Below are 26,291 nucleotides of genomic sequence, written 5' to 3' on the forward strand. Positions count from 1 at the left end.
ATACATACTATACAAATAACTGTTTCGCTCACAACTAAATCCTTTTCTAGATATTAGCGTCGGGCATCTACAACCTGCAGACTTATTGAGAGAAACAGTGCATAGGGATATTAGGAAGAATATAATAAGTATAAACGGACAAATGCACTAACTTACAGTTTTCGAAGGTAAGTGTCTGCACTGAGGACATAGTAATAAGATCTTGGGGAAATATTCTGTGGCAAGACTACTTCTTCATTTCCAAAATTAGTACAAGGCAGGATTAAACTGTGAAGAATGGTATGCAAATGTTACCAATGTAGATCATACGGGCCCTCTCTGGGGGTGTTTTGAGCTCTGGAAAAGATCTGGTTTTGGTTGAGCTTCTATCTGGGATTACAACCAGAAGACCTTGGGCGATAGCCCTCCAGTCCCACCCCCCTACCAACGCCTCTGGCCCTCTCCATCCTACACTTCAGGAAGGACTGGATAACCTTACTCTTCAAAGAACATCTCACCCATCTATGTTAACCTCACTCCACCCTAATTCTCTTCTACCCATCTGGAGTTCCTACTAGTACCTCTAACTATCCCAGCAACCTCTGTAATCCCTGCACCCTAACTATAAGCCCATGGTGCCTCCGCTCTGTACACTGCTCCTTGTTTCCCTTCTGGGTTTGCTCTTTATACATCTCATGCACATATACGGTTACCTATCATTGGCTGGATGTTATTCTCCATTACAGTGATGAATTGGTGATAGATTCGAATGGCCAAATCACTCAAGATCTGTCTGTACTCTGATAAATCGAAGTTCCTCAGGCAGTTCATGTTCTGGCGTGGGGTATTGTGCTTCATGAATTCCTGGAGAGTGACAAAGTTATAGATGTAAGATAAATCTAACAAGGCTACACACATACTCAAAGTATAAACACAGATGATCAGTTACTTCTACAGGCGTTAAGAAATGATACCTTTATTTGGCAAACTAACTAACACCTACTTTGTTTAGCAAACATTTAGACCCCGTGCCTACTCTTAAAGCAGGTATCATACATCTGAATTTCCTTTTTAAGGCAAGAGAAGTAATACATCCACACAGTGTAAAATAAATTGCATTTATAGGAATAATGTCACTAACGCGTAAGATTAGTAAAGGACAGAAAGGTTAGAGAGGTGGTAATTTCAAAGAGCTTTTTTGGACAGGTATTCATAGGAATGACCTTTGGGACAAGACTCTTTGTGAACCCAGGAAATATTAGTGCACACCCATCTTCAGCCGCAACGCTTTCAAATTTCTCTCTCACAGTTTAATGTAATTTAAGGTGCAGGGGAGGAACTGTGGTCCTGGCACAGAACCACCACAAAATACAGAAAAGAGAAGACGATTTTCTCTTCTTCTCTTTACAAGACCTCTTTGTGCACAGACATTTAATAATTTTTTTTAATCGTAGTATAGACACACCTATAAGGAAGCCTCAAAAAGGTTTAATTAGAAGGTATCCTGCCGTCATACCGTGGATGCACATCCGCTAGTGAATGCAAGGTCATAGTACTGTCCTACGGGGCAGCCATGATTAGGTGCAATATTTAGCATCGCTAGATTCATCAAGAGAGTGCTGATTAGCACCAAATTCTGATTCCATCATGCACCCAAGAGGTGACAGACTGGATGAAGTGTAGGAGATAAGAAAATTAGGCAGAGAAGACGAGGAAAAGGAGGACACATCTTGACGGGAACATGGTGTGGAGCAGGCAGGAAGTGTCGCAAGAGATCCGCAGAACACACAAGTCCCAAAGGTATCAGGGTAGGTGCCTCAGCCAAACCAGTTGATCAAAACGTGACAATCTCAGGATCCAAACCTGCGTTATGCAAGTCTGTGAAGGAGAGAGCAAGTCCCTATAAGAAACCCCACGAGCATGCACATGATGTCCCAAACAGGTCAGGCAGAAATTGTGTGAGTCGGCAGTGGGAAACAATCCTATGACAACATGCACAGTTGTTGAACCCATAGGACGAGTGTGACTATCAGGGCCAATGCTAGGTGTGTGCAGCTGCACTTGGCCCTGCGCTCATAGGGCCATGCGCAGAGGGTGCCTTTACTCCCTCTTCTTGCAGGCTGCAGCGTGGGCTGTGTGCTCAGAGTACCCAAGCTTGCTGCAGTGCACTCCGATCACACAGGTGTCACACGCTGCAGTATGCATGATGACAGGGAAGCTGTTTTACCTCAAGGTTTGGCTCCCTTTGGTTACCTCTATTGGGGCAACTTGTCACCAGTCTCCTGCTACGATGCTGGCGAGACAAATGCCCCCTCACCACGGGCCTCTTAAGCACGGCTAATCGCTTTTTTTAAGCAGAGCATTTAAAGTGGGTGCCATTTACTAGTGATGGCCTATTCAAGAGACCATTGTTTTGGACAAGGCATTCTTAACGTGTTAAGAACAGTAAAGGGGTATTTGCATTATGTTAGCTGCCTAAAATCTATGCCTTCCTCCAACACAATTAAACATATCCCACAAAACACTCCAACCAACAGTGCAGGCCCGTCCCCGTCCCAACCATTCGGGATGACACGTTGTTGACAATGTGGTCAACCCAGGTATGCATTCATCTACCAATCCCGTAATCCCCGACCCGGGGAAAACAAATAGAAGTTACTAGGAGCACCATTTACATTATTGAAACTTGACAGTAGGTGATGTGTGTGTCTGGGTGTGTTATATATGGGATACATTACTCACCGTAATCGTATTTCTGATGCTTGTATCTGCTTAGATTCACATGCTGTGCATAGGCCGACATCTAGTGGAAGCTGCGGAGTATTACAGTTTGTTTTTCGAAAGTCGAAAATGGGCGTCGACACAGGGCGTGCCAGTAATACTATCCCTAGTGTGACGTCCACTGTACCCAAGATCCCTCAAGCGTCTAGGATCCTCAGATTGTATTTTTTCTGACATGAGGTAGCATGAGGAGTAGCGTGAGTACAGATAATCCAAGCATATAGACAGAAAGGTAAGACTACAAGCAATCATGCGCCTTCTCTCGGAGGGGAGGAAGGGTGGGTCGCATGTGAATCTAAGCAGATACAAGCATCAGAAATACGATTACGGTGAGTAATGTATCCCTTCTGAGGCTTGTGGAATCTGCTTAGATCACATGCTGTGCATAGATTAGCGAGCAGTACCAGAAGAAGGAGGTGGGATGTGAGAAGGGTCATGAGCAAATAAGTGTCTTAGAACCGCTTGTCCCACTTGTGTATCTGCCTTGGAATGGGTGCCAATGCAGTAATGCTGAGTAAAAGTGTGAATAGAGCTCCAAGTAGCTGCTTTGCAAATGGTGTCAAGGGGTACATTTGCAATGAAAGCCAGAGTGGCCCCAATGCCTCTAGTAGAGTGGGCCCTTGGCGTGAAAGGCAGAGTTTTTTCAGAGAGTGAGTAACACAGCTGGATACAGTTAATAATTCACTTTGAGATGGCACCTTTAGAGACGCGATCCCCCTCTCTGCCTGTAGCTACGGAGACAAACAGTTGATCTGTTTTTCTTAGCGGTCTGGTTTTATTTACATAGTAGAGGACCGCCCTACGCACATCTAGGGTGTGTAGTTTCAACTCAGCCGAGCTTTGCGGGTTCTGGAAGAAAGCCGGAAGCTCGATGGACTGGTTTACATGGAATTTTGATATAAATTTAGGTGAGAACCTAGGGTGTGTGCGTAAAACCAGCTTGTCTTTATGGACAGTAAAGAAGGGATCCTGCACTGACAGAGCCTGAATTTCACTGACCCTTCTTATAGAAGTAATAGCTACTAAGAAGGACGTTTTATAAGTCAGGTGTTTGAGACTGCTCTTATGCATGGGTTCGAAAGGGGGGCCCATGAGCTTGGCTAGCACCACATTAAGGTCCCACCCTGGTGGTGGGTTTGAAATAGGAGGGTGAAGTCTCTTTACTCCTTCCATGAAGGCTTTAACTACTGGTACTTTCCACCACGAAACCTTGCTATGGGAAGTGGTGTAAGCCGACAGGGCTGCCAGGTGTACTTTCAGTGAGTTAAAAACCAATCCTGCATCTAGCAGGTGGAGCATGTATGTAACAATAGTGGAAGGAGTGCAATCAACTGGGTTGATTTGTCTACTCTGGCACCAGATAACAAACCCCTTCCACTTGTCAAAGTAACAGTGCCTTGTGTTTGGTTTCCTAGATTCCTTTAGGATGTCCATACACCTCTGTGGTAAATTGAGGTGTCCAAACTCTATGACCTCAGGAGCCATGCTGCCAGGTTCATTGAGTTGGGTTGCTGGTGCACTGTTTGACCTTGGTGCTGGGACAATAGGTTGTACCAGGCTGGAAGTTTGATGGGCTCGCACACCGCCATCCTGCGTAGGTGTGGGAACCACGGTTGTATTGCCCACATGGGAGCAACTAGGACGAGCGTCATCGACTCTCTGTTCATCTTGTTCACCACTTTCCTGATGAGAGGAGTTGGTGGAAAAGCGTACGCAAACATCCCTGACCAGTTCATCCACAGGGCGTTCCCCTGGGAGTCTGGTTAGGGGAACCTGGATGCAAATCCTGGGCATTGTCTGTTTTCGCTTGTGGCAAATAGGTCTATAGTGGGGAAACCCCACTGAGAGAAGATATCTTCTACGACCTCTCTGTGTAGAACCCATTCGTGTTCCTCTGGGAGGGAGTCTCTGCTCAGAGCATCCGCTAGGGAATTAAGCTCCCCTGGAACATGTTGTGATGACAGGAAGATGTTCCGTCTGAGTGCCCATATCCAGATTTTCTGGGCAAGCTTGGACAGATTTGGCGAGCGAGTCCCTCCTTGCTTGTTCAGGTAGAACATGGCTGTAGTGCTGTCCGTCCGGATTTGCACTTACAGGTTTAGTAGGTGGGGCTCGAACGCCTGAAGCGCTCTGAATACTGCCAGAAGCTCTAGCAGGTTGATGTGGTTCTTGGCCACTGAGTGAGACCAGAGACCCTGAGCTGTGTGGTGGAGATGGTGAGCTTCCCACCCCGTCAGACATGCATCTGTAGTGACTACTGCCTGTACTTCGGGATCGTAAAAGGGTTTCCCCTGTGCGAGATTCTCTCTTGTCCACCAGTGAAGGCTTTGTACCAGTGTTGGCGAAACGACCACTAGATCGTCCCACTGACCACTTGCCTGAGACCACTGTTTCGCCAACCATTCCTGCATGGGACGCATGCACAGGTGCGCGTGGGGGACCAGGTAAATACATGATGCCATCATGCCCAGTAAACGCATTGCTTTGCGTACCGTTATTTGTTGACCGGACTGATAATGCGGAATTTGCAGTAGTATATTCCGAATTCTTTCTTCTGAAGGAAAGGTCAACCCCTCCTGGGTATCCAGGATTGCTCCTAGGAATTGTTTTGAGGTGCTTGGCACCAGGCTTGACTTCTTCTCGTTGATTGAGAAGCCTAACTCGTGGAGGAGGTCGATAGTCCTTTGAATGTTTGTCCTGCAAATTCCTGGGGTTTCCCCCGTTATGAGCCAGTCGTCCAGATAAGGGTACACTGGGATTGCCTCCCTGCGTAGGTGTGCAGCCGCCACCACCAGTACCTTGGTGAATACCCTTGGTGCTGAAGCTATCCCGAAGGGCAGTACCTTGAATTGGTAGTGTCGACTGTCCACCTTGAAGCGCAAGTACTTTCTGTGCGCTGGGAACATGGAAATATGAAAATAAGCATCTTTCATATACAAGGTTGCCATGTAATCCCCCTTTTTTAGGAGGGGGATTACCTCTTGTAGCGTGGTCATACGAAATTTTTGGGGCTTGACATACTTGTTGGCAGGCCGTAAGTCCAATACTGGGCACATTGTCAAGTCTTTCTTTGGCACAAGGAAGTAAGTTGAATAAATACCCTTGTTTACCTGGTGTCCCGGGACGAGTTCTATCGCGTCCTTTTGTAGAAGAATGGCGATCTCCTCGAGGGGAATCTTCTGATGTTCTAAGGAGTGTACTCTTTGTCGTGGAGCATGGTTCCGGGGACGCTGCAGTAGCTCTATACAATATCCTGTGGATACTGTTGACAGCACCCATCTGTCTGATGTGATCCCTTCCCAAGCCTGGGTGAAGTTTGAAATGCGTCCCCCTACTGAGGTTGCGTGAGAAGGGTCCCTGAACTGAGCGTCACTGCTCTGGTGGAGGCGTGCCGCCTCCCTTGCTGGGGCTGCCTCTGCCTTTACCACAACCTCTCCTATTACCTCTGCCGTAACCCTAGGTAGACTGTTGCTTGTTGTTCCACTGTGTACCCTGCCCCTGGGAATAGTTAGATCCTCTCTGGGAATTTTGGCCGCGTGGGTGACGAAAATTACTATTCCCTCTCTGGTTAGGGGGTTTATTGGTTAACTGGCCGAGGGATTTGAGTGTCTCGTATTCGTCCTTGGCATTTTTAAGTGCGTCTTCGACCGCCTTACCAAACAACAGATCAGTTTCCACCGGTTTGTCCAACAATGATGCCTGGGTTTCTGCTTTAAAACCAGACTGCCGTAACCACGCATGTCTCTTGATAACAGTGCCCTCCGCTATCAATCTGCCTGAGTTGTCCACGACGTCGAAGGTTGCTTTCAAAATGCAACCAGACACAGCTCTACCCTCTGCGGAAATCCGAGCTAATTGGCCCTTTAACGGTTCAGGAGCAGAGGCTATGAGTGCCGCGACTTCTTCCCACTGATGGCAGTTGTAGCTGGCCAACAGGGTGGTGGAGTTAGCAATCCTTGCTTGATAGGCGGACGTTGAGGCTACCTTCCTGCCGAAACTGTATAGTTTTTTGCTCTCCTTGTCGGGAGGAGCTTCTGACGAAGACAAGGGTGTCCCAGCCCTCTTACGAGTGTTGGTGACAACTAGGGAGTCTGGCTTCAGATGTCCTCTTATATAGAGAGGGTCAGACTGTGCCGCCCTGAAAAGTTTTTCAACCCTGGGATTGACTGCTCTGGTGAGGTTTGGGTTCACCAGGGACGGATCTATTCTCCGCTGAATGGATTTAAGGATAGGGATGGTCTGGGCAACAAGCCTCCTTTCTCCCACTAACTCTTCTGCGAAGTCCCTTTCCTCCTGTACACCGTGGGTGTCAATGTGGATATGTTCTGCTGCGCGAGCGAGAACCTCATTTAGGAGGGGTTGGTTATCGACCGGGGAGTCGGTAACCGGGGCTTCGTTCTCTACCGGGGAATCTACTCTGTATGTTTCCGGGTCATCCTCTTCTTCTTCCTGGTCCTCATCATCCCCATAGTAGCCCGTCCCGGTTTGCTCTTCTATCATACCAAATTCTTGGTCCTCACAAAAGGAAGCCTCTCCTTGATACCGTGAGTATGGTCTTGCGTAAGGTTGTACCTCGAAGGGTTCAGACCTCATCGGAGTTTCAAACCAGGCCTTTTTACTCGGGGGGGATAGGATCAGTAGAGCCTGAGGGTGTGGCCCCTTGTGGATCATACGAGAGGAAATGTTCTGGATTTTTATCATAAAAATCAGCCAAAGAAGAAATTCTTGACATGACCCTATCTATGTCTTCACTGGACCATTTTTTGGAACTGGGAATGACTCTCTCAGCAAGTCTATGGGATTTCTCTTGAGTAGCTTTGCTGGTTGTGGACCTATCAGCAGACCTGGGCTTGTCTGTCTGTTTAGGGGGGGGTGGAGTGTTTCACAGGTGTGGAAGAATGCACAGGTAGTTTCTTCTGCTGTTTTCCCCCCTCCCCGTGCGTAGAAAAATGTTTTCCCTGTCCCTTAGTGGCTCCGGAGTTTTTCGACGCCTGGCGTCGAGGATCGGGAAAGGTGTCCCTGTCCTTCGAGCGTGGGGCCTCGCTGGCTTTAACTGAGGGCTCCGACTCCTGGAGCGCGGCCTGGGGGTGGAAGTCGTCTTCGTCTTCCGACGATCGAACTTCTGTTAGCCTAGGGAGTGAGGCACTCTTGGCAAGAGTGGATGATTGCCTGGAGTCATGCGGCGATCTTGATCGAGAGCGCCCAGAGGACACCGAATCGGACCGTTCTGTCTGTGCCTCTTTCCGAGAACTCAACGTCGTCGAGTCTCGGTTGGACTTAGTGTGTTTAGTGTGTGTAGTATGTGAAGCGCTTGTGTCGCCGGGGGTCTTCCCCATAGCCGCCCTGCCGGACGACCTTCCGAGGTCGGGGACCTGCGCTCGGCTGTCTTTCGAGGCCGTAATGCCCTCGCCGTCCGAAAGTACGGCGTCGTTGCCATCGCTGAAGGCGCCCTCCGCTGCCATGGCCGCCTGCCTGGCATGGTGGGCCCAACGCTTCGTCGAACGGTCCTTAAGTGTCTTAGGTTTAAACCTACTACACGCTCTGCAGTTCGCTTCGGGGTGGTCCCTCGGCAAGCAGAGATTGCACGTGGCGTGCCTGTCGACCCAAGGGTATTTGCGATTGCACTTGGGGCAGAATTGAAAAGGGGTACCCTCCATACGCACCTTGAGGCAGCGGGCTGTTAAGTGTAGGAAATGTATAAGGTGTACCTATATACCAAGAGTGTAGAGTATGTACCACCCCCCACTCTCCCTACTTGCAGGGCCGAGGCCAGCGGCCTTCCAGGCCCGGGCCGAGGCCAGCGGCCTTCCGAGGCCCAAATCCGTTGTGCAGCAGCCGACGGTCGATTTCTTCTCCAGCCGGCGTCGAGTGTCGAAGTTCGACGTTGGGGTGGGGAAGGATGTCAATAGATTATTATTTTAAATTTTAGCAAAAATATGGCTAAGGCCAGGGGACTCTGCAAAATGCTTCCGACCAGTATGGCGGAAAAAAACAATCTGAGGATCCTAGACGCGTGAGGGATCTTGGGTACAGTGGACGTCACACTAGGGATAGTATTACTGGCACGCCCTGTGTCGACGCCCATTTTCGAGTTTCGAAAAACAAACTGTAATACTCTGCAGCTTCCACTAGATGTCGGCCTATGCACAGCATGTGATCTAAGCAGATTCCACAAGCCTCAGAAATATATATATATATATATCCCTGAACACCTGAATCCAATCAGCATCCCTGAAGCCTGCTGAGGCATGAAAGCGCGCTAGAAGGAGAACATCTTTAGACTGTTTGAGTTTACTGCAGCTGGAACCCAGAATAGCGCCCCCGCTACCCTTCCTTTTTGATGGCATATCTAACTAGAGACTGGGGCTCCAGAGGGGCTGCACCGGGGCTACACATGTCTGACTTTGGAGTGCCACACTGATGGTAACCCCCAGCTCCCCTCTCCACTGTGGGCTAATATTGAAAAATGGGTGAGAGCTGGATCCTGGCTGGCCCTACACTAAAGTGACCAGAATTCCCTGCTGCCACATCCTGGTACTTACCAGAGCGAATCAACCCTGAACACCTGAATCCAATCAGCCTCCCTGAAGATTGCTGAGGCATGGAAGCGTGCTAGGAGGAGTATATCTCTGGACTGTTTGAGCTTACTGCAGCTGGGACCCAGAGTAGGGCCCCTGCCGCCATTCTGTTTTGTTTGCATATCTAGCTGGAGACGAGGACTCCAGAAGGACTGCACCACGGCTGAAGCTGCATTACGTTGGAGTGCCATACTGATGGTAACTTCTCACCTTCCCACTGAGGCTTAATATTTAAAAATGGGGGAGAGTTGTCGAGAAACAAAGGAGGAACAAAGGAGAATTATTCATCACGATCCAGCCTCGCTGAATCCAACGCCCTGACTCCTGTGTTCCCAGAATTTGATTCCACCGTGCTTCCTAGAGACTGCCAGGTGGTCCTGGCTATTGCCTGCTCCCTACGCACTTGCCTGTTACAGGAGCAAACGAAAGAGGTTTAAGATCTGTTGCAAAGCCCACAAATTTCACCCCAGACCATTCAGCCACAGGACATACTATCATACTTCAAAACAAAGGGGGGTCTGGGAATCTCTCTACCAGCACGAACACAGCCCAATGACTTGTTCTTGGGTGAATAACCCCTGGGAGAGACTCTACCAAGTCTTTAGCTCACTGTCCCTTTCACAGAGAAGAAATTTCCCTGCATATCAGCCTTTGTCCTGCCCAGGGGCAGTCCATGCCGAAATGCTAGGCAATTCTCCTCTGAACAAGAATAACATTAGTAACCAAATACACGTGTTTCAGCCTTGTTGGGCATCATCGGTGAGGTGAAACTGTTGCCTCTCTAAGAACAGTGAGCAAGGGGTCCACGTCTGGATCGCCCTGTTAACTTAGGGTGAAACCCAAAGTTAATTTATTCAAAACAAAGGGGGGTCTGGGAATCTCTCTACCAGCACGAACACAGCCCAATGACTTGTTCTTGGGAGAATAACCCCTGGGAGAGACTCTACCAAGTCTTTAGCTCACTGTCCCTTTCACAGAGAAGAAATTTCCCTGCATATCAGCCTTTGTCCTGCCCAGGGGCAGTCCAGCGCCGAAATGCTAGGCAATTCTCCTCTGAACAAGAGTACCATCAGTAACCCCATACACGTGTTTCAGCCTTGTTGGGCATCATCAGTGAGGTGAAACTGTTGCCTCTCTAAGAACAGTGAGCAAGGGGTCCACGTCTGGATCGCCCTGTTAACTTAGGGTGAAACCCAAAGTTAATTTATTCAAAACAAAGGTGCGTCTGGGAATCTCTCTACCAGCACGAATACAGCCCAATGACTTGTTCTTGGGTGAATAACCCCTGGGAGAGACTCGACCAAGTCTTTAGCTCACTGTCCCTTTCACAAAGAAGAAATTTCCCTGCATATCAGCCTTTGTCCTGCCCTGGGGCAGTCCAGCGCCGAAATGCTAGGCAATTCTCCTCTGAACAAGAGTACCATCAGTAACCCCATACACGTGTTTCAGCCTTGTTGGGCATCATCAGTGAGGTGAAACTGTTGCCTCTCTAAGAACAGTGAGCAAGGGGTCCAAGTCTGGATCGCCCTGTTAACTTAGGGTGAAACCCAAAGTTCATTTATTCAAAACAAAGGGGGGTCTGGGAATCTCTCTACCAGCACGAACACAGCCCAATGACTTGTTCTTGGGTGAATAACCCCTGGGAGAGACTCTACCAAGTCTTTAGCTCACTGTCCCTTTCACAGAGAAGAAATTTCCCTGCATATCAGCCTTTGTCCTGCCCAGGCGCAGTCCAGCGCCGAAATGCTAGGCAATTCTCCTCTGAACAAGAGTACCATCAGTAACCCCATACACGTGTTTCAGCCTTGTTGGGCATCATCAGTGAGGTGAAACTGTTGCCTCTCTAAGAACAGTGAGCAAGGGGTCCACGTCTGGATCGCCCTGTTAACTTAGGGTGAAACCCAAAGTTAATTTATTCAAAACAAAGGGGGGTCTGGGAATCTCTCTACCAGCACAAACACAGCCCAATGACTTGTTCTTGGGTGAATAACCCCTGGGAGAGACTCTACCAAGTCTTTAGCTCACTGTCCCTTTCACAGAGAAGAAATTGTCCTGCATATCAGCCTTTGTCCTGCCCAGGGGCAGTCCAGCGCCGAAATGCTAGGCAATTCCCCTCTGAACAAGAGTACCATCAGTAACCCCATACACGTGTTTCAGCCTTGTTGGGCATCATCAGTGAGGTGAAACTGTTGCCTCTCTAAGAACAGTGAGCAAGGGGTCCACGTCTGGATCGCCCTGTTAACTTAGGGTGAAACCCAAAGTTAATTTATTCAAAACAAAGGGGGTTCTGGGAATCTCTCTACCAGCACGAACACAGCCCAATGACTTGTTCTTGGGTGAATAACCCCTGGGAGAGACTCTACCAAGTCTTTAGCTCACTGTCCCTTTCACAGAGAAGAAATTTCCCTGCATATCAGCCTTTGTCCTGCCCAGGGGCAGTCCAGCGCCGAAATGCTAGGCAATTCTCCTCCTACTATCATACTTACCGTCTCTGCCGAAAGCTGGTTTAGCGCACTCCTCTATTAAAGTGCACTTTTCTGCCATCTCTAGGTGCATTCGTTCTCATGACATTCCATCCCTTTGGTTCCACCGACTAGTGAAGGAATTCCTAAAAGCCCTATTTTGTTCCTTCCCACCTGTCAGGCGACCAGCCCCAGCTTGGGAACTCCACGTAGTCCTGGCCACACTCATGAAACCACCATTTGGGCCAATGCACAAAGCCTCTCTCAAACACCTATCTTGTAAAACAGCTTTTCCATAATCTGCCTGTTGAGCCGGCGAGATTCAAGTTTTTTCCGCCAGTGAACCCTACTTATCATTTCACAAATCCAAGGTCATATTGTGCACTAACCCTACATTTGTGCCTAAGGTCACAGAGCCTGTGGTGCTTCCAATTTTCTTCGATTCTCCGACCTCATTACACTCTTTAGATGTTGTGCGGGCTCTTAAGTATTACGTCACCCACACAAACTCTTTCCATCAAACCTCTCAGCTCTTCGTGATATTTTGTCCCTCTGGAGCAGGGAAAGTGCTCTCCAAGCCTTCCATTTCCAGGTGGATATCAGCGTGCAACTCTTTCTGCCACAAACAAGCTGGCAGGCCTCTCCCTGACAGACCCAGAGCACACTATACCAGAGAAGTGGCCTCTACGGCGGCTTTTCTTTCTGGGACCCCACTGCTAAGCATTTGCAGGCAGGTGTGGACTGGGATGTTTTGGTAAGTGGACCTATATTACTACTCTATGTGAAAAAGACCAACTCCTCTAAGTAGGGGTTTCTAACAATTCATTTACTTCAAGGAGAAGTGAGGGTGGAGGAGAGACGGAAGGAGAGTGGCAGTGTGGATGGCAGAGAGAGTAAGAGGAGTAGAAAAGCAGGGTGCCCTCATAGAAGAGGCCCGTCGTGCAGGGGCCCACTGGGAAATCTCCAGAGTTTTCTATCAGCCGGTCCATCCCTGTTTGCAGGGCAGCCATGTGGAGGTTGATGCACACGTTTACCAGATTCTTGTGTGTCGACAGGAATTCTAGGGCAGAGCTGTGTTGGCCAATATGTTTTGTTTTCAATAAATCTTTATTGACATTTTATAAGCAAACATCATCAACGGAAAAGAAAACAAAATCTTGTAAGTTTTGTTGTCTGGTTCCATAGTTTGCCCATTCGGCTATGTCTATTGTAGTTTCTGTGTCTCCACCCGACTTTGCAGTGTATGTCCTGGTCGGTCGGGGCTCCCCCTCTTTAATGAGTCTGTAAATGGTTGCTAATACTTTTTTGTCTCCTGTGTCTGTATTTAGATATTTCTCGAATGGGGTAAGCTCCTGACTTCCTGCGATTCTCATTCCTGGGTGGGACCGCCAGTGCCTCAGTTGGGCATAGGGAAATCGTTGGTTTTCCCCCAGGTCGAAGTCCAATTTGCATTGCTAAAAGGTTTTGATCTGGGATCCAGCGAACATGTCCTTCACTCTGTGGCAACCTCCCCGCTGCCACACTTGGAATGTGGAAGCGTCGAGGCCAGGGGTGAACTGGGTGTTTCCAAAGAGTGGTGTGTAGGGAGAGGGGAAGGAGGTAGTCCAAGCTTTGTTCACCGCAGAGTCCCAGGACCTGCCCACCGTTTCAGTAATCTGGCTTGCATACATTTGTGGTGGTCTGTCTGTCTTTGGTTGCCACAGAACCTCTTCCAGCACCGCTCCCACCAGGGCCCTGTCCATAGGTCTCCATATTTCCCCCCTGTCGTTCCTTTGCCAGCCTCTGATGACCCTTATTTGGGCAGCGATGTAATATGCTTTGAAGTCCGGCACTCCCAGCCCCCTGCTCACCACTGGAGAGCTCATCACCTTCGCAGCTACTCTCGATGGTTTGTTATTCCAGAGGAAATTGTCCATCGTCTTATGGAGGTTTTTGAAGAAGCGGGCGGTACGCAGACCGGGAGGGAGGTGAAATGGTAGAGGATCTGCTGCAGGACCACCATTTTCAAAATGTTGATGCGGCCTAACCAGGATATGGCAAGTGGCCCCCAATCTATCAGTTTTGTTTTCAGTTTCTCTAGTAGGGGCGGAAGGTTAGCTTGATACATGACGTTCACTGTGCTGGTCAGCATTACCCCCAGATACCTGATGGAGTTTTCTACCCATCTAAATTGTAAGTTATGTCTAGGGTTTTGCCCTTGCTGTGGGGTTATTGTGAGGTTAAGGATTTCCGATTTGCTTATGTTGACCTTTAGCCCCACTACGGCCCCAAATCGGTCCAGCTCATTTTGCACTTCTCCCACAGAGGTATCTGGTCGGGTTATGGAGAGGATCATGTCATCCGCAAAGTCGGCTATTTGGTGTGGGACCCCCCCACCCCCGAATGGTATACCTGCTATCTTCTCATTTTCCCTTATAGCCGCCAGGAAGGGCTCTAAGTGCAGGGCGTACAGGATGGGAGGCAGTGGGCAACCCTGTTTCGTACCCCTTTCTACTCGGATCGATTCAGATATGTGCCCGTTTATCGCAAGTCCCAAGAGAGGGCGTTGGTAGTTGGCCTCAACTCTTCATAGGAAGCTAGGTCCAAAGGCCATCTTCCTCATGGTTGCGAAGAGGAATCCCCACTCCAGTCTATCTAAGGCTTTTTCCGCATCGACGGCAAGGAGGAGAGCAGGGATGTCCCTCTTCTGGGATTTTTCAATCAGATGGGCTATCCGTCTTATATTGTCGCTCATTTGTTTGCCCCTTACGAAGCCTGATCAATCGACATGAACTAGTCTAGGAAGGATCGTTTCGAGCCTGTTGGCCAAGATTTTAGTGTGGATTTTGCGGTCAACGTTTATTAGTGCAATGGGGTCCGGTCTTTCCCCTTTTTAGGGATTAGTATGACTTTGGCCTCCTCCATAGTTCTCGGTAGTGTTTTAGATTTCTCTATGTAGTTATACAGGTTAGTGAGGTGTCGGATTAGGTCTTCATTGTTTAGCTTGTAGAACTCTGCGACATAACCGTTGGGCACCGGGGATTTATTGATTGGGAGTGATTTGGTGGCTGCCCTAACTTCGTCCCTTGTGATTTCTCCTTCTAGAGTGCCCCTCTCCTCCCCAGTCCGTATAGATGTGAGTCCCCCAGGTAAACTTGCTGGCTTTCTAAGGACGGGTATTCAGTGTCGTACAAGTTGGAGTAGAATTTCACAAATTCCTTTTGTATATCTTCAGTGTTGGTGTTCATCTGGTCCCCGTACTGCCTGATTTTCAAAATAGTTCTGTCTCTCTCTTCTTTCCTAAGCATTTTAGCAGCCAGTATGTTCTTTGAAACCAGTTTGCATGAGTTTAGTATGTCTCCAGTGGTAAGTGTTCTTACAATGCGCTTTTCCTCTGCCCGTTATATTGTACTGCTTTGTAATCTATTCATAGCATGTGAATCTATGAAAAAGATCCAATGCTGGAGAAGGAATAATTTACTTACCTGTAACTCCTGTTCTCCAGCATTGGTATCTTTCATAGATTCAGATGCGACACTCCCACCTACCCTGCTTGGCTCTTCTTGGCTCATAATGCCACTCACATGCGCTATGCCAAAATCTAAAGATGGCCAACAGGGGTGGAGCTAAGGGAGCTTCTCCAATTGGCTGTGGGCAGTATGACTCATAAGTGACTACACTAGAGCATAAAAGGAACTGAAATTCACTTCAAGTTTAAATTGCTCTATGTTACTGAGGATTCCCAGGCTAACGAAGGGGTGTATTCACAGCATGTGAATCTATGAAAGATACCAATGATGGAGAACAGGAGTGAAAGTTAACTAACTTATTCCTTAGTCTGCACCCTATGGTGTTTCAAAAGATGAAGATTTTTTGGGAGGGTGTGTACCATTTAAAATTGGATAATCCGGAAAGAAAAAAATAAGATGTGTTGTTCCCACAAAACAATGTATTCTTGTTCGATTCTGTTGCTTTCTGTAAAAAAAGATCAGTTTCTCACAGACGTTCTACAGAAAGCTAAATATAGACAATTTAAACAAACAGACATTGTTAATTGCTCTGAACTTTGGGATACTTGAAAGTACCATTGTGTAATTGTGCAGCTTTGCTGAATGGTTGGCAAGTTAAGCATTTCAGCAATTCTGACCTTATTTTACCAACTTGCCCAAGCACAGTGGTGTGCATTATTTCTCCTAGCACACTATCTACATTTGTTAAAATGTCTACTGCCGTATGAATTATGATTGTCTTTTTCCCAGTATGGTAGTGGCACACTGAATCAGGCACTGCTTCAGTGCTGTGGAATCAACATTTATCTTGGAAGCACAATTTTCAGATGGACACATGAATCATTCGCTGCAGAGAAAGGCTCATGTGTACTGTGCTATGAGTATTTGTATTTTATTTGCATTTATATAAAGGTAATTAAGTTACAAAATAATTGAAAATGACAAAACTTAAAAACAAAGAAAATGATGATGAAAGAAGGTAGTCATTAAGGCAGGAGTAGAACAAGGAGTAGGAGACGAGAGAGCGAAGAGAAAGAAAGCACACTCGAATGAAAAGGTGCAAGTAGGGAAAAAGAGCAAAAGCGAGAAAGGGACAGTAAGGAGGAATAGAGATTCAAAGCAAATCAGAGAAAGATATGAGTGAAGAAAGACATGGGGAAGGAAGATTATGAAGGAATTTAAAGATAATACAAAGGAAATTGAAGAGCAAACAAGAGTGAAAGGTAAGCCAGTGAGGTGATTCTAGAGCAGGAAATATAGAATATCAAGATGGGAGAGAGAAGAGAAGGCAGAGAGAGTAGTTATAGATGGTGATGAGAGGAGCAAGATGAGAAGTCGGAAGGCCAAGCAGAAGAGTTGGAAAGAAAAGGTGTAGCTTTCCAGGTTCCATGATATAATGTCACCACCCATGACCCCTAAAACTATTTCCCCAAATATTCTAGGAGGGGTATAATGATATATTATTACCTCCAATCCTAGAATTTTTAGGGAAAGTGCTTAATTGTCTGGAGGGTGCTTTTCTAAAGAAATGTCACCACCTGGCAGCCATTTTCATGTCAACATTATCACTGGATACTGCTTTCGGGAGGTTGAAAAGGTAAAATCGATATTAACGAGAGTGCAGTAATGTGAAGAGAAAAGGTAAGGGAAGATTCAATGTAAACATCAAGATTGCAAGCGGAAAGTGAAATAGGTAGAGAGTTGGGATAAGAGATGAACACAGGAGGGAGAGGAAGAGGAATGGAGGTAGGAGGAAAGAATAGAACCTCAATCTTGGAATAGTTGAGATAAAGGAAGTGGCTAGATATCCAGGACTGGATGGTAAGGAGGCAGGATGAGATTGTCTCGTGAACAGCAGGGGTTAAAGACAAGAAGGAAATTAAAAGTTGTGTGTCATCAGCATAGAAGTGGTGGGATAGACTGAACTAGGTAATAGAGGCATGTGAGAATCAAACAAGGAAAAGAGAAGGGGGCTCAGGATAGAATCCTAAGGTACACCACCTTGAAGACGAGAGTAAAAGAAGTGTCAACCGCCCAAGAGACAGAATAAGTCCAATTACAGAGATAGGATACACAGTTCAGAAGCAAGTGAAGCAAGTGATGTGAGTAGGAGAGTAATCAACAGTATCAAAGGCTGCCTGGTGATCTAGGAGTGCCAGGAGAGAAGAATGCTTTGCGTAACGAGCAGACATAAGTGAATTGGTAACAGAAATGGGTGCAGTGTAACCTGATATTGAAGTGTTCTAATATCTATTTTTACCGTTTCCAATCCTGCTATAAATTCTATGGCTGTTTATGCATTTTCCTTCTAAAATGGATCCGTAATATGCACTATTCCAACCAATTCCTTTGAACATTTTCTTGTGGTGAACCCCTCCTTAGTCAGGAGGGCGGGGTGTTTATACCACACCCATTGCAGCACTGCCACCATGTGAAACGTCACTATAAGGATGTTTTTTGATATGCTCTTCTACTGCCAAGTGTCTGCTTCTGCCTTGACCATGGAATCCAGGTATTTTATCATTAGGTTCTGAAACCCCTGAAGGTTCAAGTCTTCAGGTCTTTCTTACATATTAAATATTTGTCTACTGCACTAGGCTGAACACATGTTCTGCTTGTATTTTGCACTACCCATATTTCTGTTGGTGCCAAGCCAGAGTGAGGGTGGGGAATGACAGTGTGGTTGCCAGTCAGTGTACACACTACATGTTTGTCTGTATCCTTATGCTTACTCTTGCACTTCACCAATGTACCATGCACTTCTGTACCTAGCGCCTAGATGACTTAGGGCTTTGTGCGCTGAAATACATGCAAACAGTAAATAAACTATTGCACCTTGCAGTTTGTTGAATGTTTATGTTTGTTCCTTTTCTATCCATCTACTATTATTTTTCAAGGGACTATATTGCACTTATATTTTCATTTAACCTAACATGCAGATGGGTTTTTAATAATTACCCTAAAAATCCTCATATCTCCATGAAAACATTAAACCGATTGAACACTTGTAGAGGAAAGATTGTGCCAGGCCAGTTACCCAACAAGTGCACTCGGGGAAATGTCTGGGCCTTGGCACACCCATGGAATCTGGTGGTTGGCCTGCTCACAGTCAAGCTACGTTGGAGATGCAAGTTTCCCAACTGTAAGCCCTTCCCCAAGGATTCTGAGAACGTGGTGGCAATGTTCAATCAACGAGGGTAATCAAACGTTTTTTAAACCTCTCATTTAAAATTGTAATGAAATCAGACGTACCTCTTCTCCACTGTACTGCTTTAAACAGTTCAGAAAATGAAAAGTATTTGAAAGCCAGAAGGAGAGCATTTCAAAGTCTTCTGCGTTGTCCTAAACAAAATATAAAACATGGTCACCCAACATATGTTGTACTTGTACATTCAGAAAACAGTCCTCTCATAAATTATCATTCAACTGTTGGTGGTCCTATTGTTCCAACAAAATCTGCATGAAGACGCTGGCATAATCACAACTTAAAAATCCTTTTTTCTAAGCAAATTTCTGCTTTATGGCATAGTTAATTTTATGAATACTTCCATAATACTTGGGATGGTTTCCACAACACACTTTCCTGCAGACGGGAGAATATTTAGTCAGTTGTTCTTGTTTTGTATTATTTTCTGTAAACTCTGTCTTTCACGTGCATTCTATACTATGCATATGTACATATATACTGTCCACCCTGGCTTGTTAAACAAGCAGTGCTTTGAACCTGTTTGACATCTTATGAATCATCATAGTGGCTTTTCCACCTGTAGTCCTTCACCCCTATTACTTACTTAAAATCCGTGCTGTGTCTGTCCTTGGCAAGGGGATGCAGAGGAGTGCTTTGCCAAAGCATCTGGAAAACCCCACAATATTTATTAACCAAACAGAATGCTTTGCTTTTAGTTCCCTCTCCCCAACCACAAGATTGATTATTATTAGGTCAATCAGGGAAAGGAGGATGTGTTGTATGAAATGCAGCGCTGGTGTATATGTATATAGAGAGTGGGATGGGAGCCAACAACCAGAAAAGAAACCCAAGTCCATTGAGGAAGTAATGTTTCTGAACTTTGCTTAAAGACACTTATTATCTGCTATTTAGCTCCCACATACACGCCAACATTCTCCATTCCATTTGGGAGGTGCTTGTCCAATCCTGTGCATTTTGCGCTTTCTGGGAGTTTATAGTCCTGCATTTCCCATAATAAACCCAGTACAAGCATGTGAGACGAGGGGTGGTGGAGGTTGAGTCTGCTGCTGCACCGACGGTCTGGATGACCAAAGATGGCCCGAACAGACCTGAGCGGTGGCTGCCACAACATCCAACCTCAGAAGGATCGAAGGAGGGATTAACGATCAGCACACCAGACTTATGTCATCAATAGTTATGGTACACTTATGGATGCCAGCTAATGAGCGCCCATCCAACACAATGGAAGAGAAGTGGCACACCGGACGGCCAACGTCAACAGCAACCATGTCGGCAGCTGACATAAGGAGTCTACTTCAACTGACTGACCCCATTGGGACGCTCCACTACTTACCAACACTGGTTGGTTCCTCGGCCTGAGGACCCCGACCATTGCACCTCCAGGAGCCATCACGGGTGTCGCAGGAATCTATAGTACCGACGGTCAGGGAGGCATCATGGCAACCGAGCGAAGAGAGGACGTATAAGAGAGGTAGGGCTTACTTTTTCACACATAGTGAAGAAACTGAGGATAGAACGGGTCATAATTGGTGTGACGCTGTTGAAGTCACCATCCATGTCACGTGGAAGAGGACATGGAGCTCATGGGAAGGGGAGGGGGGAGAAGGGACGTTAGTACTGAGTTGGAGTTGAAAGAATAAAGACGTGTTTATATTCCTCCTCTGGTGTCCGCCTCCTCCGTGTCTGCATGCTGAAAAGAGTGAGGCCGTGTGGGCATATTCGAGTGACCCCATCAAGTTCAACTCACCAACTGGATACCGACCAAGGGGGGAGGGATAAATGCTGAACTGCCTGATACTCTGTGTTATTCGGTTTGCCTTCATTCAAGGAGGAGGACGCAGACCCTGACGGCTCAGGTTATCGCTGGGCTTACCAAACTGAGAAATAGAAGCAGCAGAAGGCTACAAAGATTGCAGGAATACCCCTAGCCTACCTATTTCATTGCTGGAAGAAAAGTCTGAAGGTTAAATAACCAAAAAGGACATGTACAACACAGAGGGCGTAATTCACAGAAGCGTTTTATAATAGCGCCATCCATTGGAAAACGATCTGTGAATCAGGCTCATGGTGTTTAGCTTTAAGTTCCAATAAACCATTTGATGTTTTGACAATGCAATGCTGCGTCTGCCTTCCAATCGCCAACAAAGCAGCAAGAAAAAAAATAATAAAACTGGACAACCACCTCCCGAATCGAATGGGGAATGATGGCATGTATACTCTCATCAAAACCATAGTGCTTGCAGAAAGCATGGTGCGTAGCCTAGTTGGCTACCGTTCAGAACATGGCACTCAGAATGCATTTCTTTGATGATTCCATAGCCCACCTACCAGCATGTGTGATAACAACCAAGGGGGCTACTGATGCATAAGAATCTTGGGTGCTTTGGATCTGGTCCATGGGTGTTTTCAACATTTTGGACCTCTCCTGGGTTTGATATTTATTTATTTACTAATTTTTGCATTTGTAGCAGCGCACTGAACTCTCAGTTATCTAGGCGCTAGTTACATTAGGGGAAGGGGGTTGGAGGTAAACAGGGAAGCAGGAGGCGTAATTTCTAGACGTTCAGCAATGATGCAGTGCTTTGGCTCTGAGGAGCTTAGGCAAACGTTTTAAAGTTTCACCTAAAGGTCCAACAGGAGGGTTCTTTTCTCAAGAACAAGGGGAGATTGTTCCATAGCTTGGCGCGACAACAGGGAAGCTTGAGCCGCCTGCAGTTTGGTGACTGAAGCTGGGCACTTTAGCAAATGCTCGTGTGAGGATCTTAGTGGGCGAGAGGGGGTGTATTTTTCCACGCGCTGAGAAAGGTAGGCGATTGCAGTTTCGGAGAGGCATTTGTGAACAACGGCGAGGATCTTGAAGTCGATTTGCTCTCGGATCGGCAGCCAATGGGCGTCTTTTCTGGCTTTTGAGACGGGTGTGTTTGGGAAGGCGGACTGCATTGTTATGTTAAGTTACTTGGCATATAGCGTTCTATATATCATTGGTATGATCTCAAAGCACGTATAGGTTGAACGCCCTTGGGGACCGCAGTCCAGGTCAGTAGAGAGATAAGGTGTCGTAGGGTGTGTGGGTGCACCAGTTATGTGTGCAGCGGAAGTAATTGCCAGTAGGTAGCTGAATCCTAGCGTTTAAGTGTGGTGGTGAAGATATCAGTTGAATGTGTGCAGTCTGGTGGGTGGACACCCAGGCTGGGTTCTGGCTGCGTTAGGCCTGTAGGACGCTTATGTGAGCAGCTAGGCCCGATTGTCATGGTATAGATGTGTTTTATTAGAGTGATGAGGTATTTCATGGGGTAATGTTCGTTGTGAACAGCTGGGCTGAATGTATCAGGGGAATAGCTGCATTCTAATTGTGTGATGATGTAGAGTAGAGAGTAAGCGCAATGCTATGGGATGGGAGTATTTGCGTGGATTTATGAACCAATTCAGCAGGAGCAATTTCTAGGTTGAAGTTACTGATAATATTTCTTCTTCTATCCAAGTGTGGCATTTGCTGACATTTACCATCCTGTCTAGATGTAATGCAGGCCAAAGTTCCCAATCCAATTGCTCTGGATGATTTGAAGCCTTTTCAGGTTTCGTTCCGAGGTGAGAGCAAAGATCTGTTGAAGAGGCAATGTTTTCCTTTCAGCTATCTTGGGCAGGGAAAGTTGGAAGCAAAACGAGGAAAATACAAGGACATGATTCTTAACATGATAATGTTTATTTACAGAGACAAATGGCAGGATAATTCTCCAATAGCGAATCGTGATCAAAGAAAACATCTCTTAAAAAATTCCCAGTTAGGGGGAAGTTCCTATGTAGGGCTAGTCCTGACCCCTCTCTAATTTCCAGTAGAACACCCTTGTCTTTGTCTTCGGGTTGCAGGCTTTCAGGGTTCCTGAATCCCCTTCCAGTGAGCCAACGTGTCTGTGGCTCGGAAAAGCCTAAAGTTCTCTCAGTTTGAGACATAGGGTGATCTTTCTGAGCATTTGTTTGATCGCTCATGGTTTCTGAGCTTGGAAAGCCTACTGTCAACTGACCACCTCCCTGTTCTAGCGTTCTGGTTCCCGGGACTCCTCTACTGATTAGATAGTTGTAGCCTCCTTATCCCTCAGTAAGATTGCAAAGACTCATACATCGTACCACCTCTGAAATCTGCCCTGGATCGACGTGGTCTGCCGCATCTTCCCTGGTCTTGCTGGAAAATAAGGGTGTTTGTTCTCCTAGCTCATCAGTTCTTGCAACTTTTATCTCCCACTCTAGCTTTTCTCCATCAGGCTTCTCCATTAATGATGGCTCTTTCCTCCTCTAACCACCTTGACTCCTCCTCTCACAATAACGCTCCTACTTCCCCAACCGCCTTAATATCTCTCAAGTTGTACCCTGCCTTTTTCCATCCTCCTCAGTATTTGCACTCCAAACTCTTCAATAATCCAACCTCCTTAATATTCTCCCTAAAAGCTCAACTCTCTCTCCAGATGCTATCAGTTCTTCTCAACTAAAACGTTCTCCCTCCAACTCTTTTCTCTTAGCTTTCCTCTCAACAGACCCCAAGCACCTTTCTCCAGCTCATTCTCAAACTCCCCCTCTCTTTGACTGAGCCAGCTGGCTTTTGTGGTCTGGTCGCTCCTCCTTTTGTGTGATGCTTGGGGTTGTGGATTGTTCCTGTGTAGGTTGGACTGGCATGCTCCGTGATTGGCCCGTGTGTCTGTGGTTATGCGAGTCAAAAGGGGGTTGTATGAAACTGCAAAAGTCAATGGTTCATCGAATATCATATTAGTAACTTTTTTAAATTTATTTTATTTATGTGTTACAGTTCAAAGAACATTCCACATAATTCTTTATACAACAAAATAATCAACAAGATAATATACAAAATAAAATACAGGAATAATAAAAATAAAAATGACTGTCCTCATACATTTACATTCGTACAGCATTACAATATATTTTGTCCGGTTGGAAGTATCTGTCTGATATTTCACAGATAAACTCTCATGTGCGATCCCAAAATGTTAAATTCGGGGCAATTTCACACAATGGGCCAAAAATTATTAAGTGTTGACAAAGAGCTGTTTTCGACCAATCCCAATTATTTTCCCAAGAGGAAAAAGGCGCACCCTTTCAGCAGGCATACAGTGAAAACCGCTGGAGGCATTTGAGCCAAATTAGAAAGAAGTTAGGCACAAAGCGTGCAGAGGTATAAGCCTGTGCAAGTGTTTTTTTTAAATAAAATGGATGGAAAATGGGGTTAAACGTTTACATATCCCACCATTTCTTTTTTTTATATATGATGCATTGCAGCAACTGAGGCTTTTCAGAAATGAAAAGGGTAGGGGTCATCTTTTTTTTCAGTAATGTGTAGCATTCTCGCAATAAATTCATGGTAGATTCACGCAGGGATAAAGGGAGGGTCCCAAAAAATGAATTTTAAATTGTAGACAAGCAGTTCATTTTACAATAAAAATCTAAATTCCATGCAGGTGATTTAGAGGCTAAATTGGCGTCATCAGTCCCCACATTAAGGCTACTATTGCACAATCCTACAAAAATCCCAAAACATGAGCCGTAGCGCACAATGGGTTGATAGCCTTAGCACAGGCAAAACCTTTCTCTAGCTACAGGAATAACCTGCATTAGTGCAGAGACTACAGACAAAACATTGCATCATCAATTACGTAAAACAACCTTATCTGCCGGGATGCACACGGAGAACCAGCTCCCTCGTAGAATGAAGAGCCTGCACTTGGGCAGCAACGATTACTAGCTGTTTAAACAAACAGTAGGAGTAAAACCATTGAGGAAACCGACCTTCGATTTGACTGCATCTGCAGCGAGCCACTGACAATAAAACGCAGAAAATGAGAATGCACGTGTTGAGTTTGTGCATTACAGAGCTGTTGTCTGTTAAGATTTGCATGAACATTTGCATGAACATCCACTCGTGGGGCACACTTGATAGCTCACAGTTTGAATAGTTTGCTGCAGAGACCTGTTCAAAGGGGCACATCGAACTACTTGAAGCTCAGTGAGAACCCTGGGTGTTTAGGAGCATACAACACCTTCCAGAAAAGTTGAGAAACTGAGAATGCAGCTTGGCTTTAATCACTTGTCCCTGTACGGTAAGACATAATAAGCTCTGCCTCCTGTGGAGAGCCATCACCACAACCACAACCTCAGTGAAGATATGAGGCGATGAAGCTAGGCCAAATGGCACATGAGTGAAATGTCAGTGTGCTTCTTCCATGGTAAATCCCTGATATATCCTGCAGTTCACATGGATGAGTATGTTATGCTGCTAGTCCTTGCTATAGTGAACCACTTACATAAACTGATTTCGCACAGATGAACCTACAATGAGGTTCAACAATTGTATATAATAGTGAACTAATCACTGTGAAGCTACATGACACAATATAAAATATCAAAAATTACTTTATTTCTTAAGTAAGCCAGTCGGTCCTACAGTCAAGTTTTTAAGAACTCTGTATTAATATTTTCATTTCATTTACTTGTTGATACAAATCCAAAAAATACTGTAAGATATACAATAAAAACATGCATTGTTCATTGGACACTCCAAACCTAACATTCAAATATCGGCATAGCATTTATCAAACACGAAAAATACACAGTTGTTGCATTTCATGTTTTTGACGAAACAAGATCCAATCTTGTAGAAATCTTATGCTTAGGAGTGAACAAATGCACACTAAAGAGTAAATACAGGTATTCTCATAACAAGTTTACTGAGGAACCCAATCCCTCTCCTGTATTGCTAGCCCTATCTAGCTAAGCTCAATAGGTTCTACATACGCCAGTTACCCATAATTCTTACAGATAAACATTCAGAATTGACACATCCCAGGTCTACGTCCTATACATATACACAGGGCTAAATATCTGTATAAAATGCCCCACTGATGTGGACCGGATGTTTCGGCAGAAATTCATAGCGCTGCCTTCTTCAGGAGCCCAAGGGAAGTTGGAGCTCTGTGGATGTGATATGAATAAAATTACTAAAACATGTAAAATAAAACCAGACTAAAACCTTTGTGTGAAAGTGGAAGGTGTGAATAAGAAGAAAAAGAAACTACAGCAAACCACTCCCAAGGTACCATCAAATGCCAAGTGTGCCTTCACCTAATACTGTATCAACTCCAATAAAAACGAAAGGAGCGATTCATTCGAGAACATTCCTAAGCTTGTGACAAAAGAAGAAAAATCATTTTAAAAAGGAAGAAAGATAGTAACAAAAGTTCCACGTTTGTTTCGTGTTAGAGGGACTCACCTCCCCATGCACACATGCCTCGTCCTGCCTCATCCCTTGTGTCTCAATGCCCCAAACCCAAAAATATGTGGCCACAAATAAATGAACTTACTGGATGTTGTAAACAAGGATGATTGTCCCTGGAGTAGGAGCACCAATACTGATCAACTGATGACTTTAGATGACACCAGATTTCCCCTCTGTGCATTAACAAGTAAGGCGAGGGCAATTTACTTGGGAGGGAGTGTCAATCACTGTGCGTCCAGTATGATGGTGCGCTAGTGATTGACATTACAGCATATTGTTTTTGAAATACTTTTCCCTCCGAAGCTAAAGATACCCAGCGACATTAGTCATGGGTTAGCATACATCGTTTGCACTGGCATTGTAGGATATAAGCATGTGGTGATTTTAATATGACGCGATGGCAGCCCTAGCATTCAGCAATAGTGTATAATGTGCCGATTTTTTATAATCAATTGATTCGACCGGCTCACATATGGGTCAGCACCTAAGTCATTTAGCTTTGCAAGGGCATGCAGA

At 45.9% G+C, this 26,291-nt stretch overlaps 1 protein-coding gene and 1 long non-coding RNA gene across 5 annotated transcripts in view; one reads left to right on the forward strand and one right to left on the reverse strand.

Annotated features, from left to right (window-relative positions):
• The window catches only part of LOC138504385 (uncharacterized), a 597,102-nt gene that overhangs the window by 440,812 nt on the left and 129,999 nt on the right, over positions 1-26,291 (forward strand). The window lies entirely within an intron of this gene.
• Positions 1-26,291, reverse strand: part of MYO5C (myosin VC) — a 1,282,854-nt gene that overhangs the window by 108,159 nt on the left and 1,148,404 nt on the right. For all 3 annotated transcript variants that reach the window (XM_069624842.1, XM_069624843.1, XM_069624844.1), the window contains 2 exons: positions 18,541-18,630; positions 693-843 (listed from right to left, as the gene is read on the reverse strand). In XM_069624842.1, the coding sequence (XP_069480943.1) occupies positions 693-843; positions 18,541-18,630 (241 nt within the window). The remainder of the gene's footprint in view (positions 1-692; positions 844-18,540; positions 18,631-26,291) is intronic.

The sequence above is a fragment of the Ambystoma mexicanum genome, chromosome 11, assembly GCF_040938575.1.
Source record: "Ambystoma mexicanum isolate Mex_15411 chromosome 11, UKY_AmexF1_1, whole genome shotgun sequence".
NCBI lineage: Eukaryota > Metazoa > Chordata > Amphibia > Caudata > Ambystomatidae > Ambystoma > Ambystoma mexicanum.